The sequence below is a fragment of the Crocodylus siamensis genome, chromosome 10, assembly GCF_052110815.1.
Source record: "Crocodylus siamensis isolate JL-2025a chromosome 10, ASM5211081v1, whole genome shotgun sequence".
NCBI classification, from domain to species: Eukaryota; Metazoa; Chordata; order Crocodylia; family Crocodylidae; genus Crocodylus; species Crocodylus siamensis.
The window spans coordinates 71,340,528-71,358,064 of NC_143404.1; the positions used below are offsets into that span (position 1 = coordinate 71,340,528).

Here is a 17,537-nt window from a genome sequence, read left to right on the forward strand (position 1 = left end):
AATTCTTTGCAATCTTACACATGCAGGGGTCAGATAACTAGTAATTGTGCCACCTGCATATAGAAACACAACATACAGCTTCAGTAGGGAATATAGTTTTTCTCTGAAAATACCATTGGGCATTGGTTCTCCATTCTAGAGTCTCATTCTTCTGATTTAGCTCCTTAGTGTAAGACTGGAGATGTGTTGCATGTGTTACTCTTGAGGGTAGTAGTAGATTAAAACACAAGTCAGGCTGGCCAGTGCTGTCTACTGAATGTCCCAGCTTGTCCCCTCAAACAAGCGTGGTGAAGTTTTCAGGTTCAAGTTTTTCATCTTAAATAAAAGTATATGTGTGGGGAAAAAATAAAGCCAGGATTCAAAGAAAGACTAAAAATAAGTAAACCTTCACATCTTAGGGGAGGTAGATGAGTGAGTGACTGGAGAACCTTGCCAGCTAATATCTTTGGGAAGCAGACTTGCAAGGTGAGCGATTCCCATTTCTCTACAGATAACATCTGTGCAGGGGTTTTACTTCTGGAGAGAGAGAAGCTTGAGGAATGTGACAAAAGGAAGTGGAAGCACAGCAGCAAGGACCAGCCATATAGCTAATACCAATCACGTAAAAGAGATTTTTTTTCTTTATAGGTATAAAAGAGGATTAAGATGCCAACCACTTTCCTCCTGAAGATGCATAATGTCTCCCATGGTAAGCATCTTAAGCTTTTGTTTGACCACACAATTATTCATTCTCTTTGGTTCAGGTGGTCCAGACCCTTGTCTTTCTGATTGTTAAGAACCTGCAAAAAACTCTGAACTCTTTCCTAGTCCACACTCAGACCTGAATTATAATAGTCTTCTGAGGTTCTCTGAGTTTTTTCCTTTTTTACATATGGGAGAAACTGAAGCAGAAGGGATAAGTGATTTGCCTAAGGTCATATGGCAAATCAGTGCTGGAGCCAGAAGTTGGCTGTAAAAGCTCCTAGCTCTCAGTTATGAACCCAGCCTATCATACAATGCTGCACGTAACTGTTTCAGACTCCAATGTGATGGCCCAGATCATGACCTCTACCTTTTTGATTCTGGACCTTGATGAATTTTAGTTTTCCAGTTCTGTACGAGAAGGTACATATTTAACACTTGAAGAGAGAAGGCGATTTGGGGCAAGTAGTATAAATGTCATTGGCATTTATGCAGACAGGACTATGGGACAAGGTGGCTGTGTTTACTTGCAAGCTGTGGTCTCTTCCTTGAGACTTGGCATTGAGGCACTCTGTAGGGAAACCGGGTGACCAGGGTGATCCAAATTCTGAGTTTTCTTCACACCTTCATCTGACTGATATGATACAGTCTCTCATTTTCCTGATCCAGATCTTTTTATGACTTGGCCTCATTTTCTTTTCTGTCTGAAGTGCGCATGACAAGCACCAAAGAGAAATCAGTAAGGATGACCCGAACATTTCTTTTGCCTTTAGGGAAACATTTTCCTGATTTAGTGCTGATGTTGCTATCACCAGTTTTTCTCTGTCTCAGTTGCTAAATTCTGCAGAGGTACCTGTAGGCTGGGCTCAGCTGATTTTCTTGCTAGACAATCACATTTCTTTTCTAACTCTCTTGTATGTTATTTATTAATTTCAGGCTTTTGCATGCTGTACTATATGGTTTGGGATTTCACGCCAGGCAAAATGGACTGTCTCCTTCCATCCCATTCAACAGTTTGGAGGGTCAGGAATTTCCAGGACACAAATTCTGAGAGACCTCTGTAGAAATAACAGCTCAAATCAAGTCTCTCTAAAATTAGTATTTACAGATCATCCCTAAGAGCAGCTTTTTAAAAATATCGGCTAAAGGTAGTGCATATGCTTTTTTTCCCTCAAAAGACGAGGATGAAAGTGTAGTTAAAAACCAAGGGTGGAAGCATTAGTATAACCCAGACTCTTTTGTGTGTTAGCATATTAGCTTCTGGGAGGAGCTGATATGAGTAAGTAATCCACAACTGCCCGATTCCCTTCCTACGTACAAATCCCTTAGGAGAGAGATCATCATGAAGTCAAAGTTCTGCATGTGCACTTGGTGGGAGGGTGCAAACGAAACATTATTATAACTGTCCCCTTCATCTTTGATGCTCTGGGCTGCTCTAAATTCCATCAGCACCTACACTGTTAGCAGCACTACTAGTTGATATCATACCCCAACACTATTCAGCCATGCGCTGCATATCAGACAGAAAGAAACAGACCTTCACTAAGAAGGAAATGGAAAAGAGCCTGGCTGATATCAGCTTTAATGACATAAAGGCCAAATGAAGCTAGTGAGATGCTGTCACATGAGGAATTTGGGAAGAGATTGTGATTTGTGAGCTCCTCAGGCTCTGCGGTATACACATACTGTATTATTTGGGCTGGACTCAATGGTCTTCTGAGGTCCCTTTCAGCCCTAATGTCTATGAAATCCTTTTAGATGGAGGAGTCTGCTTTCCAGGAATACTTGCCTAAGGCTGTGGCAAGAGTGAGTCCATACCCACCCTTCTGCTGTTTCCAGATTTGCACCTTCTTGATGCTAAAATGGTTAATCCAATATCATGGGCAAATTCCAGTTTGCAAATTAAGCATTTATTGCATCTCCCAACTGGCAGAGGCAACCACCTTTCAGTGATGGGGAAAGTGATTTGTATTTGTGCGGTGGACTCAATGAGAGAATGAAATCTGTAAATCCCTTTGGGATCTATTTGGAGGAAATCACTATCTAAATGCATGATCCTCGTGGCTGTTGTCATTCTGATCCCCCTACTATAGGATGACACTAACCCACTTTTAGTTCTGTGTTTTCTTGAGTCTGTGATGTGAAATTGGATTGTTTGTATTATTCTAAGCTCTGTTTTTATTTTTATTTTAACTGTATTTTGCCCACTAGAATCTATATTCTCCACCTTCGCAGACCAAATGTTTTCTATCATTGTACCTTGTTTCTTCAGGTTCTAGACAATTGGCACTGTCTGTATCCTACCCAACAAACCTTAGAGAAGTACCGTGTTATCATGGGCTTCTGTTCTTGAGATTCAGCATGCATTGCTGAAACTCCAGTCTGTAGATGGTATGGTGCATTTCAGAGGGAAATTTCTGCTGAAACTTCCCCTGTGCTTTGCAGACTAAAAGGAGAATCAGAGAACTGCTGTTTGTGATCTGCACCCTTTATGTGCTGCATGGTGATGAGCTCTTTTAAGCCATAATAAAAGAAGGAAAGATCAGAGGAAGACTTCATAGGGAGGAAAAGATCCAGAAATCTTTAATGTGATTAAAAAATGTCTGCACATTCATAATAGGAAAGTCTGAAGGAAATGCATTCCATAAAACCAACTTGTCTGCTGATTGTACTAAAATACCCATAACCTTAGAATCTGCCTGGCTAGGCATCACGTGCCATGGAGGCAGATGGGAGCCAGTCACGGCAGTAGAATATATGCACCTATTTCCTGCATCTCTTTCATGCCAAAAGTTGTATGAGACCTTCAAATTCTCCCTGACCTAAATCAGAGGCAGCTTGTAAAAGAAATTAAATTTAAAATAGGGAAGAAGAATTGCTCAAAACATTGCAGACGACTCAAGTTCATTATAGCCCTGCTATTTATGACCACAGCACATACGGGTCATAGGCAAGACTAAAGCCCCACTGTGCACAGCCTTTGACCACACACATAGATATGTCCAGTCCCCTCCCACGCTCCATGCAATTAAGACATGGCAACAAGTGAAATGCAGCCACCTTGCAAGTCTCCCTGTCCTTTTCAAAATGAAGGGAGCCAAAAGCACAGGGGAATCCTGGGATGTTATGAGAGGAGAATGGATCCTGAGAGATTTCATGGGTAAATCAAAGAACTTCAGGCTGCTGGCCTGAGAGGCAAGCTTTTCAGGGTTTTTCAGTAAAACATACAGAGTCTCAGGAATTTCTGAATTAAACTGGAACGCAGAGGGGGAGGAAGTCCTCCACTGAAGGTGCCATCCATCCTAACACAGGCCTAGTGTTTGAGTACAAAGACAGAGATCGAGGTGAAAATGTAGTCGAGGTTTTACATTTCTTTAAGAAGCAGGTATTTTGTGGGGCTCCTATGTTGAGCAGGGATGTCTGCAGCTGCTTGACAACCTGTAGTTCCTTGCAGCTGTTGGAATGGTTTGGGAGCGACTGCATTGCAGCACATTGGATGGTTTGGGGTGTTTGCAGCAGAATGATCTGTGTAGCTATCAGCAAAGTGCAGCATCAAGGGGCAAATGGCTTCAGGTATGAGGCTAATGCGAGTGGCCTATAGCCAGCAAGGTGATAAAAGAAAGGGTTGGGGTTTGTACTGCCATCATGAGAGAAATAATACAGGGGCACCTACAGCTGTTAGTGTGAAATAGGAGAAGGGTTTTTGTTCCTGAATGTGGGTGTGAAATAGATTCAGAAACCTGCACAAGACATTGGGGCATCAGCCCCAAGCAGCAAATAAGAGACAATACAATATGAGAAAATCCAAGGCCCACAAAGAAATAAAAAGTCCCACTGGATCCAGAGGGCGAAATTCCCTTCTCCCTTCCCTTCTCGGTTTTACAATAGTTTAACCCTGTTGAATTCAGAGGGGTTATTTTAAATGGAATATGTTAGGCCCAGAAATACCCAGTTTTTCTCAGATTACTCCTTCCCCTTTCATATTGTCTAAAGTAGCTTCAGAGTTTCGGGGCTTTTTTTTTCTAGTTGACCGGGGACTCCAGACACGGTTTCTAAGGTGTTTACTGGCTTGGAAATGGCTTCTCCTTTAAAAAAAAAAAAAATTCAATGAATCTGCACATTTTTGCTTTCAGTTGACCCAAAAAGAAAAAAAAAAGCCAGGGCTAGTCCATCTCCCTCAGATGAGAGAGGGAGGGAGAAAAATCTCTTTTTGCTGGAGATTGGGTGTGTCGCCTGCCCTTCCCCCTTCAGTGCTTCTCTGTGTATTTATAGTGGTCAGACTCTGACTCTGGCAGGACTCTGACATCAAAGGTGCTCAGCAAAAAAAGCCCCGATCTACTAATTAAGATTCACAAGCAGTGACTCCTTCTTTCTTTCATTCCCCTGCTCTTTTCCTCTCCCTCGCTCTCTTTCTCTCTCCTCCCTTCTGATGGCTGCAGCCCCCTACAGCTGAGTCAGTTCTTCCTCTCTTCCACAGCATTGCAGCACCTCAGCAGAAAGCAGCATCCTTTCACTCCTCCCTCCCTGTGCATCTCTCCTACAGCATCCTCTCTGCTCCCCACCTCATCACCATGGCCAGTACTGTGTCAGGTAGGACCAGCATCATTTTTATTTTTTAATCATCCTTTCTAAAATGAACACTGGTATTACTTATCATTGTTTCCAGCCTGGGTTTTACCTGCATGCTAGGGGGAGTTGCCAAAAGGCAGACCACAGCATTGTTTTTTTTGTTTTTCTTTTGATGCATGATCATTTTTCTTTTTACCTGCAGTCATAGCTGTTAAATGTACCTGTTTAAATATGTGCCGAGATGCTGCTTCTGAATTATTTTTTTGTCGCACTCTATAGGCTTTTTAAAAAAAAGAAAAATCCTCTGTTCATTTTTGGATGCTGAGGTGGGGGGTGGAGCTGGGAATTATATTTTGGCATTGGTAAAAAGCAGCTGTAGTCAAATATGCTAGAAGAGAAAGAGAGATGAGCAAGAAATTGATAAAGATGCTGTAAAAAGAATCCAGCTGTGGGGGTTGTGTGCATTTTTCAGAGCCTGGCATCCATCAGAATACACTGCTTCATTGGGAGGTGCGGTCCTCTGGTGTCGAGTGAAATCCAGTGCTGCAAGGAAAGCCCTTCCTTCTTTCTGCAGTAATAATGGGAATAACAGTACGACTGCATCTTGGTCTCCCAGGTTGGGCAGGACCGGGCTTTGGGGATCAGATTTGCCTGCAGTGTCAGGCTGCAGTGAGCCTGCTGTGCCCTTTCTGTAGAACTGTTCCTAAGGATGGGTCTTGCAGCATCTTACAGGGGAGGCGAGGAGGAGGGAGGGATTCAGATACATGGAACTGCGGGCTTAGTGAGGGAAAAAAAAAGCTTCTGTGGACTTAGGTCTGAACAATAGATACTCATGGAGAGTCTTTAAAAAAATAACCCCACCCCACCCCATTGAAATAGCTCAGTTGCTCCTTATGCTGCATTAAAGAAAGTCTAAGCTTGAAAGGGTTGGGACTTGGGTCTGAATAAGAATGGAGGAGGAAAAGGAAAGGTGTGTTCTCTTCTGGACCCCCCTCCCACTCAGTGAGGCAGTTGAAAGAAAGAGTAGCCTTTCTTGCTGCATTCACTGCCTTCTCTCTTGACAACCATGGTGCAATTTTCTATTCTTTTTTCTTTTTGAAAGCCCAGCAAGGGCAGTGGAAGAAAAGGAAAAGCAATACGGGGCTGGCAAAGGGAAGGAGGAAGCTGTTGTTTCAAAGCAAGTTTTACATGCAATTAGGGAACTGCGATGAACCATTAATAAAAATGTTTCTCCTTACCATGGAAAATCTGTGGCATGCATGCGTGTGTATCTGTAAACTCCCTTATTTCAATGTGTGTGTGCTGGGTATATTCTGAAGGTCCCACCCATCCATTTTACTTTCCTTCCTACAAAATGGGCTCTGGTCTGATTTGCAAAATTGGGGGAGCTCAGTTTCAGCAATCGTCTATACCAAGGTTACATTGCACTTGACACAAATGAGGTGGTGGATGTGACATGCATAAGCACCAGGAGCCTTTTCCATATGGTGCTTTCTCTTCCTCCCCACCCACCAAGCCTGTGTGGTGTATTGCACCTTCCAGAAGACATTGCTTTTTACTGTCAAAGGAATCACAGAGCCATGAAGACAGGTGGGCTGCAGAGAGGCAGTTTTAATCTCTGCTCTCCCTTTTGGCTCAGATCAAGCATAGAATTGATTTCAAAGAGGACAGGTGTCAAGGGACAGCAGTGCTATAGCAGAAGGAGAGCAGAGAATAGGGAAATGTAGGCAGATGACAGAGGAAGGCTGAGCCTCGCCCCTCACTGTGTAGGGAGTGGCTGTCTGTTAGGTTTTGCACATATAATAGGAATAGAGAGATCAGGCTGCAAAAGGAAGAGAAAGAAGCAGGCAGAGTATATAAATGAAAGAATAAAGTCTCTTTCCTTTCCTCCTTTTCCTTTGTTTTCCCTTTTATCCCCAGTAAAAACAGAGCAGTACTGGAGAGAAAGCAGCTGTAATTGTCTGCAGTGGATGCCCAGGGGCTTGTCTCCTTAGGGGAGATTTCCTTGGGTCTGTTTAAATAAACAAATAAATCCCTCAAATGAAAAAGAATCCAGTCCTCCTTGCCGTGCCCCAGCAGTAGGTCTCCATTTCCCACCAGCTACCCCAGGCATCTTCTGTTAGCCAACAGTATGATTTTTTTCCTGATAAAGCAGTGGAAGCAGCAGCACATGCTCAGTGCAGACTCAGCTGCAGTGATAGCCATGCTATGCTGACAGACCTGCAGAGGTAGAGCCCGCACGCATCCTTATGGAGTCCCTTAGTCTAAACCACGCCTTTTCGTACACCCCAAAATCAGAGTCTCTGTGGACTCTGAAGGACTATGCATCTGTGCCCAGGCACTTACCACTGAAAGGCCACTTGGGCAAATAAACAGAGGAAGGAATATTGGTGACCTTTCCTAGCAATTATAAAATGGTGCAGAATGGTAAAAGCCTCAGGAGATCTTTTTTTTTTTTCCTGGTATGTGATCACATCTAATGGGTGGAGCCAAAGGGAACTATCATGGTCTCTTTTAGTTGCATGCACAAGTATACACCCCATGGTACAAGTGGTCCTGGCAAATCCCAGAAGGGTCTCCTCACTGGATGGATGTTGGCAGCACGTGGTTTTGTGTGGCTCTGTTGAATTCCCCCGATCTCTTCTTTTGGACTATCTCGGGGGACACCATGGCAAACACGCCTGTTGTTGTTTGTGTTTAACATGAATGTAGCAGTAATACTTGGAGGTCCTAGTTCTTCCTGTTTGTCCTGTCTTTTCATTTCCCTCTCCATCTCTAAGGTATCACTTTAATTTATTTTTCTTTAAATATTTATTTTGATACCCGTATTTACCTTGGGGAAATTCTGCTACATCTAAGAGGACTTCAGTTTTACAAACCTTGAGAGTACAGACCAGCTCTCCTTTGGTTGGCACACAGTTGAGCAGCTGAGACTCTCTTTGCCCCCTGCTCTGGGCTGTCTAATGGCTGGGACAGAGTTGGCCAATGCCAAATCTGTTTATGTTTTTAATGAAGTTAATACATTCTCCTTGTTCAGAGGAAAAAGTGTGGACTCACTGGTATTATGTGGCCACAGGGCAATCTCTCTGAATTCTCCTTCTGAAAAGTAAATGTAGGACCTGTGTGGCATTGATGTAGAGTTCAATGAGAAATGGGCATGATGGTCTGCAAGAAACTTGAAAGTTGACCGTGATCCATTTGGTTTGGAAGGTTTGGGAACCTTAGCCATTGGCAGTGGCCTGCTGGCTATGTCCCCTTGGAGTGGGGAAAAGACACAAAGGAGTTTTGCTTTCCCATTCTTGTCCCACAGGCTCAGATTGGGCTAGACCAGAGAGGATTCAGCTAATGGCCAGGACTTCAGCTGTGATCTGGGAGCACAGAAGGGCTTCCCCATTGTACAGATAGAAAAGTAAGGTCCAAAGAGACTAAGTAAGTTGTCCAAATCACAGAGAGATTCTGTGACTGAGCAAAAAATTGGACCTGGGTGGCTAACACCTTGACTCTTGGACCAGCCTTCCTCTCCTTTGGCTCCCCATCTCAGCTGCAGCTAGCCAGAGTCTATGGGCCAGGTTCTACCAGGCCCACCTCGCCACACTTGGACATCTTGATTTTCTTCCTGAAGCTCCCCACTCAGAGCCTCTTTTTCTGTCACCGACTCCCTGCAAATGGAGGCCTTGATCTTCACCTCCCATCTCCTCTTTCATTGGCAGATTCTAGGTTTCCCATTGACTCAACTGCTGCATCCATCCCACACAGTCCACCAGACCTGGGCCTCAGAGCTCCTGCCCTTCCTCTCCTTCCATAGGCTCACTGAGAGAGCTGCATGAACTGATTCTTTTTATGGGAAGGCCAAGAGAATGAAGTGCTAGAGCCCAGGTTGTTCTTCCATCTCACTCCCACCATCCAAAACAAAAAGAAAGTCAATCCAGATGGATCATCTTGCTCTCTCCCACCCTGAATCCAGTGCCTCTCATGATACTGTCTCTCCTGCCTTTAAATCAAATGGCTATGACCTACTTGCTTGTTCATGGGGTATCTTCATCAACTAATGGGGCCCTGTGAACCTGCAGGAAGCCATGGTCTCCCCCCACTTTTTGGGACCAGTACCCTGATTCATATTTCACCCTCTCTCTCCCATGCCCTCCTAGAAGCAAAAATGGAGAAGCAGCCTTACACCCAAGGTAAGTTACTGCATGGGACCCTGCATTTTTGAGTGGCCAAAGGCCTAAGTTCTCACCTGTGGCCCCATGCGCACATTTGCTTTCTCTCCTGCTGTCTCTTCCCCTTCTGTCTCCCTCCAGCTCCCATGACAGTTCTGTTTGCATTCTGTCTCAGCTGGGGGATGGGCAGTATTTTTCATCACTCTCCTGCTTCCCGAGCTCGTAGTTAGTATGCATCAATCTTTAGCATGCTTCCTCAGCAGCACTCTTTCCCCAGAGACTGTAGATAGGCTCTTCACAGGCGGATACAGTCTCAGAAGTATATGTCTGTTACCATATCAAATCTGTGTTTCCAATTCATTATAAAACTGACTTTTCACTGCATGGGATCAGTTATGCCTGGCAGGCATATCCTGCATTGGGGTGGGGTAGAGCTGCATGCCCTGGGGGAACTCGCCCCCCACCCTACCCTGGATCTCACAGGCATGCTTGGATAATGCAGCATGCTCTAGCCTCAGTGCCTGGCCATTTGACTGCCTAGTGTGAAGTGGGCTAGGCCGTGCTGCAAGACGAGGAGGTGCTAGGAGGGATTGCAGTTTTGCTCAACCCCGGCACAGGATACAGAAGCAGGGTCCTTCTACCCTTCCCTCTTCCACCTCCAGACTTGGACAAATAATACTGCGCACCCATAGCAGCATAACAAAAATGCAAATGGAGCCCTAAACACCTGAAGGTCTAGGAGCTTGACCACATTCACCTAACATAGGACAGGGTTAGAAAAGACAAATGTAATCCCTGGCAGCGTTCAATACCTACTGACTAGAGTGTGCAGTTAAATCTGCCTTGTTTGTTTCTGGAAGTCAACAATAAAACATGATACCACCCAAAAGTAACACCCACCAATTAAGGCAGCTAATGACTGCAGAAATGGAGATCTATAGGATAGAAGTGAGTGCAGACAACACAAAACCATAGCATGCGTGAGGCTCATTCTGTGTCTTAATGGATATTTCCCATAACTATAGCCCTGGACCTTCAGTGATTTCTGATAAGATGGCCAAAACGGTTCCTTCTAAGGGCTGGTTTAAAGCATCAGCTCTTCAGGCCACAGCTTTTGAAGCTGGGTGCCATGGTCAGAATTTCAACTCTCCTATTCTTTCTTAGTAAAAGGAACTCCCTGATCTTTGTGGTTGCAAAGAAAGATTTGAAAGTGTGACCCAAATGAGTGACACTGTACCGTCTATCTGAGACTGCAGATTGTGTGAAAGAGCTGGGTAGGGAGGTGAGAACTGCCCAGCAGGCAATGCTCTGGACTTGCCTGCATTCAGTTTTTACATTTAGGTGGTGGCCCTGGTTTAACAAAATCATTTTTTCTACAGGTAGTTACCGTGGAGTACCTGACATGCTATAAATTCACACCCGGGCTTATCCCATGGCAATTTCTATGTTTGCCTCCATTAAATGGGTGCATAGACTGTATGTGGATCAGCCCTTTGCAGAACAGGAGAAGTAAACTGCATAGGGCCTGGCAGAGCTGCTGTTAATACCAGGAGCCTTTTGCTGCTGCCCCTGCCAGTCTGGAAGGGGATGGGGCTGCCATGGCTATTCCAAATGAGAGCCAGCGTAATGGCACAGGGTCAGGGATGCAGGGAGCCCTGGGCTATGTGGCTAGAGCTCCAGAGTGTTTAATTATGCCATGTTCCTTCTGTCACTTCCACCCATTGCTATGAGGGTAACTGTGCAGCTACCATATTCCTTCTGTTCTAGTCCCTAGTACTTGGCTGCTTTCAGGTCTGCCTTGGGCTCAAGAAGCCTGTTAGATGTTAGCCCTAAGATTATGTTCATCAGTCTCGGGGCTGATCATCCCAATACTGTGAAGTGTATTTCGGGATTCCAAAAATAGTGGGGACCGATTCCTTGTGTTCACGTGGACTTTTTACTATTTTTGTTGCTTTTTTCTGCTAAACTGCTTATCTGATACATGAAACAGAATGGGCTAAATAGGAAACTCGTGACTTGTGAGCCATTGTCTGCCATTCACACGCTTGAAATTTCATGGTAATCAAATGGAGCTGTCATGTTGCATGTCAACTTGGCATGTTGTGCAATGGCTCCATTTAAAACAAAATGTAGTAGTACTCCACTATTAGAGAAAATCTTTCCCGTTTAATTCACATACATCTGTGTACCAAAGAGAGGAACTGGAATCGTAGGTGGTTTCAGCTTTTTTCCCCATTGTGTTTTTTGTATATAGTGTAGATTTTACCATACTTTAATTCAGAGCCTGAAGGTAGCCTCAGATCTATGCCTGAGCTGGGGGAGAAGAAGTGGTTTAATCCAGTCCTGTGGCAAGGGAAATCTTGGGCTATGTTGGCTGTACACATGTACAAACCCACAGTTGTCTTGTGAAGGGAACTTTTTTGGCCTTGCTTGCAAAAAACGTCAGTGTAAAGGAACCAGACTGAGGGATGACGATGTGGCCATTGTTTTCTAGGGCAGCATTTGTACCTGGCCAAAGAAGGATATTTCAGGGTCTGCATCTGTTTTTATACTCCTCGAAGCTTGGCATAGCACTGCCTTTGTGTTTATGCTTATGTCTGACATTTCTGACCTCATGATTTCATTATGATACTATGACAGGATGTCCCAGTATCAATTTGGAAATAAAATCTTTGTTCATTGACTTCAGAGTAAAAACCAAATTTGTTGTAGGCCCTTTGTGAATATCTGAACAGATGCTGTTTCTGTACCATCATTCTCAGAGCTTTGTGCTCAGGCTGTACATTCATTAATAGGTTTTTTGTATTTCATTTTTCTTTGCAGCCTAAGAGCAGCACACCTCTAAAGACTGATTGCTTGTACAGCATGTATGACACTGCATTCTTTGTCCTAAGCACCTTTGTGTCAAGCAGATCTTCAGGCAGCATAAACCAGCACTTTTATTGATTTAAAGGGAGATGGGTCGGTTTACACCACCTGGGGACCTGGTTCCTGGTCTCTGCATTTTATTTACATCTGCAATCTGGGTTTATACCTCAGTCTGCATTTGTAACTAAACCTGCTTTTGCTCTTTTGCTGTTGAGTAACACTTTCCTTGGGCAGCATCGTTTTCAGTAGCCCTGAAAATATCTATGGTTCTTTGCCAAGTCAGGTCAGTTCCTTATAATATCCTTGCTTTGACCCTGGTCATAATTGTAACACATTCTGGGTCCTGTATGTCCACTTGTTGTGAATTCATGATGTAGCTTCCGTATGTAGGTCTTCATTTTATTCATTTGGTAGTTTGTGTTGGGGTGGCAGCTAAATGCCCCAGCTCTGTTTTCCTGGATAGTGTATAAACACATAATAAAAAGGCAGCCCCTGCACCAAAGTTCTGATAGTCTTGCTTGATTAGACACCCAAAAGCCTAAGCTTTACTAATCAAGGATGGATGTAAAAAATGGGGAGCTCTGCTTTCTGGGGGATAGTGCTTCTGAAAGAAACCAACTCTTTCCATTTCCCAAGCAGCTAGGAAAGAAGAAGGTTCTGTCTGTGGACTCTGCTTGGTGACACCAATCATTTACATTGGCCTCCAGCTAAAAGGTGTCTGATAAATTTGAGGTATCTCTTTTCTGGCTGCTGGAAAGGAGAAGCATTGTCTACCTCTATTCCCTACCACTTCTGCCACCACAACCAGATAGAGCAATAAATTTATTGCAATAAATCTCAGGGCGGCAGATGAGAGCTGCCTCCAATGTGCTGGGATCTGGGAAAAGGCATATTGGCAGAGGGAAGAAGTAGCATATTGAAGGGAGGAAGGGGAGACAGCCATGAGAGGCAAAATGTTTGAGCCAGGTCCATGTATCAGGTTATGTCAGAGCCAGAACTGGAACTAAGGCCTTCCGATTCCTAATCCAGTAGCCTGTACAGAGGAGCCAGGGACCTTTATGGATACCTTGACATAGCAAAGCCGGTGGGATAGGCCAGTGGCTTTTTAGATTAATCATAGTTGTGCATGTATTACAAGCATCTCCAAAGAACACATTTAAGGATCTGTTTCGTATTTGAAAGTCTGTCAGCAGCTGGTTAGAGTAGGATCTCCAGAGATTAACTTTATGAAATTAAATATTTTCAGATGTGCAGCTAGTATTAATAGCAAAAGGAAAGTAAATGCAGGGCATGATGAATAACACGAGAGGGAGCTCGTGACAGGAATTGAGATCTAGCACTCTGGCAGATCTCAGAATTTTTTAGAGGCTTTGAATTAGAATCTAGTTAACTTAATTACTTTATTCAGAATACAACAGGGAAAAGTCATTGCGCCATGCAGCACACACACTGCGCATGCAGGTTTCCCCTTGGGATTTAATTTTCTAAGGCTTATTCGTTTGTGCAGTGGGATCTAAACAGAGCAGAATTGGTCTGTGCCTGTTTCACTGTCTATGTATCCACAGGGGCACACATTTTTTGGTAGGTTTTCAGCGCTACAAATAGACTGGTGTGTGAAGCCAATGAGACCTGAAGGGATGCTGCACTTCGGGATCAGGCTTTGCATTTTGTGATGCATTTACAGTGCGGTGTGTTTGCTGACACACTCATTTGCAAAGCAGCTGTTCACAAAGCATCACCTTAGTATTTATTGCAAGGCCAAGAATTTGTGTTGTTTGGTGATGAAATGCATAGGCAAGCAGCACCTGCTGTATTGCTGTTGATCTGAAAGAAAAGTGAGACATGGACAATTTCCTTTTGGCATAAGCTACTTGCCAAAAGTCTCTCTGGATAGACAAAGCAAGGCCCCTGTGTGAATCTCCCTGACATTTCCAGCCTTACCAAGCTGAGTCTCTTTCATGGTCTCCCAAGGGAATTGTTATTTATCCATGTGCCTTTTCTCCTCTCGATGATAGATTAGCTTTCAGATCCTTACATCTATAAAACAATTTAAAAGGACTGGAAGCTTTCCTGATTTAATTTATATTCATATAATATCAGTTCTAACTCAGCTGACCTTTCTTTCAAATCTAATGGAAGTTAAAAAATGCAAATGAGTGACTAAGTGAAGAGCTCCACCTGCTTCTATCCAGCTATTTTAGAATGTGCTAAAACGCACACTTGTAATTGCACAGTCCTCACTGGAATGAACACGCATGCTATATCATGCTCTGGAAGCACGCTGTCAAATGGAAGTTCAAGGGGAATGCCCTTAAATATACTGTGCCAACACAATCCCGTTTTTTGTGTGCACAAAGGAAGATGTGCACATGTAAATAGATGCCCAATATGCATGCAGGTGTGTCCTGCTGGAATCTAATTCCTTTTTTATGGTGAGAGCTGCAGAATCTCCACTGAGCTACAGTATTGGGTTTGGAGGACAAGGTATCGATCTGAGTTAAGTTTTTGTTTGTGTATGAGAGTGACAGTGAACAAATTTGAGACCCTTGTCACTCATGTTCTAATGCTTCACTAGGAGATCAAAACCCAATAGATGTAAATGAGCAACAGCTATTATTATTTACAAATGTACTTACTTGCTGCAGACCCCAAAATATGCTAGGCTATTTCTAAACCTAATAGGATGCCCATTCCTTCCTCAAAGAGTTTTCATTCCTAAAAGACAGGACAGAAGGAGGGAAGGAAGATAGGGCAGTGGGAATATAAACAAGCTTGGAGGCTAGTGGGGTATCTAACCACATCCATGTCATTCCTAGCTTTGATGCAGGTGTTTTTTATCCATATGGGCTAAGATGCATAGAGAATCCCAAACTGCTCCCCAGCCATGTCATTATAGCCACCCAGAGGCATTGCCATCCCTCTTTCCCCTTCAGGACAGGAATCCTGCCAGTCACTTCTCTCACTTCTGCCAGAATGTACCATTATGCACAGCATTCATTAAATATGCCCTGCTAGGCCATCTTTATGCCAGGGGGCTTAATTGCTGTGTACTTTTCCCTTTGCTAACCTTTGCACTATGCTCTGAGCTGTAAATCCAGCTAAGTTGCATGGGGACACTAATCCCAAGAGGAAGGAGGCTTGCAGTCTAAAGCAGGCCTCACAGTTATTAAATACATCAATTGAATTTACCTCCTTCCTGCACACATGCATCAAGTCATCTTCTTCTGCTCCCTCCAGCCCTGTTATTCCCTGCCTTGCCTTGCCTGGGTATGCCGCCACTAAATCTGTGGAAACAGGCAAAGAATTGCAAGGTAGAGAAGGAATGTGCTTAAGCTGCAACACACACTGTAACAGGACATTTCTTTACCTGTCTGCATTCTGTTCTTGGCACGGTGATGCATCAGTATGCCATGGGGACTGAGAGAAACTCCATCTCCATAAAGCTCAGCTGTCTGACTGATAAAACACTAGGAATATGGTGAAGGGAACAATCCTATATAAGCAGCATTAGAGGGTGGCTGAGGTGACCCAATGGATCTACCCCCTCTCTGATCTCTAAGTATCCATGATGTATGATGGTAGGGGAGAGAGAGTATTCTGGACCAAAGAGGGTGTTCATGCTGCAGATACACCAGTAACAATAGCAAGAACAGGTTTCAGCCAGCCAGCCAGCTACTGCTTTGCTGTTTTATTGCAGGCCTGCTGCACATGAGTTGTAGTGGGAGTTTAGCATTCCCCTCTACCCTTGCCTTTTGACTCACCAGTCCAGAAAGGCAGCACCATAACATCCATTTAACCCTCCATTGACATGACTTTGGAGGGCAACATTTGCTTCCTGGCAAGGAATATTACTAAGTGGATGGAGGCTCAGGGCAGAACCCACAACCTCTTTCCTCTTCCAGTCCTGACACAATCTCATGTACTCCCCTTCAGTCTTCAGAAATCACTTGTTCTCTGCTTGCCAGGAACTGAGTGACTTTGGTTGCTCCATACGCACATCTGACATATGCACTGTTAATGCACTTGTAAACACTCACACATGCACCTGTGAACACAACCACGTGCACACATGCTCACACAGACTCTTTAGAATTTGTATTTAGATTCAGATAAATGATGCTGGGTGCAGGACTTGTGGGGGATGGGAAGAAAACCACCTATATGTACTATCCTGGTCAGAAACTGACTGGGGAGTGAATCAGCCCTAGAATAATCTAGAACACTGCAGTCCTTGCCATGTCCTCTTTTGCTGAGCTCAGCCCTGCCAGAACATGAGCGGGGGGAGGAGCATTATATGACATGAAGCTCTCACCGTATGTTGGAGGAATCTCTTGCTGGCCTGTTGATGCAGCCATCCACCCTCTCTGCACTAGGGGAGGGGACCAGGGTTCAGGTCCTGGCTACCTGTGTGCAGTACCTCTGCTAACCTAATTCTGGTACTCAACCTTTGGCTGCCTCCTCTATCTGCTACTGCAGCAGGAGTGATGGATTCATGCTGGACTGCTGGGGGAAGGCCTCTGTCAATCATCATCATTTTGCAACAGCTCTCCAGATCTTGACAGGAGAACTCTTCTGGGGGCTGTGCCCTAAGTGTCCCCCTTCCCTCAGGAATTGGTAATTTGTGTGGTTGCTGTGCAGACGGCCATTGCATGAGATTTATTTTAAAACTCTTAGCAAGAGCTCTTTCTAGAACCACCCAAGCTTGCTGCTCTCAGGTGGTGCAACATCAATCTTTTTATTTATTCAGCTGGCAAAAATCATTTTCTGGACTAGTATTTTGGGCTCCTTGAAATGGATGTAAACAGCAGCTTGGTTTTCAGTCTCAGGCATTTTTAATCCCACTGAAAGGCTGGGGGAGAAGGGTCTATGTGAGTCACTGCCCTGGGCCTCATGCCCTGTTTGTAGACACTTCTGTGTCTCTGCAGTGAGCCATATGCCAGGAAGAGAGCTGTGGGCTGCATCCCTCCCAGCAGCTCAGGATTTCACACTGAAAGCATTTTAGACTCCAAAGCCAATTAAAACCATTGGCCTGACATGCTTGCTGTGGCTTGCTTCCATTCTTGAATTCCCTTGTCCATCTGCCCCACTAACAGCCAGCATCTGTTACCTGAGGCCTCTCTACCTCTGGGCTATTGGAGTATGCACTGAAACCTGGTCAGATCACTTGATCCAGTCTTCAACACTAAGAGTTGTGAGGCCTCCTAAGGATTTGTTTGGGTTGTTCTTCATGGAGCATCTTGTCGCTGAAGGTTGCTCTGG

General features: G+C 44.3%; 1 protein-coding gene across 1 annotated transcript in view; it reads left to right on the forward strand.

Annotated features, from left to right (window-relative positions):
- STMN3 (stathmin 3) overlaps positions 1-17,537 on the forward strand; it is a 37,057-nt gene that overhangs the window by 4,436 nt on the left and 15,084 nt on the right. The window contains exons 2-4 of the mRNA XM_090064425.1: positions 628-688; positions 5,159-5,271; positions 9,399-9,431. Of these exons, the coding sequence (XP_089920551.1) occupies positions 5,253-5,271; positions 9,399-9,431 (52 nt within the window). The 5' untranslated portion in view covers positions 628-688; positions 5,159-5,252. The remainder of the gene's footprint in view (positions 1-627; positions 689-5,158; positions 5,272-9,398; positions 9,432-17,537) is intronic.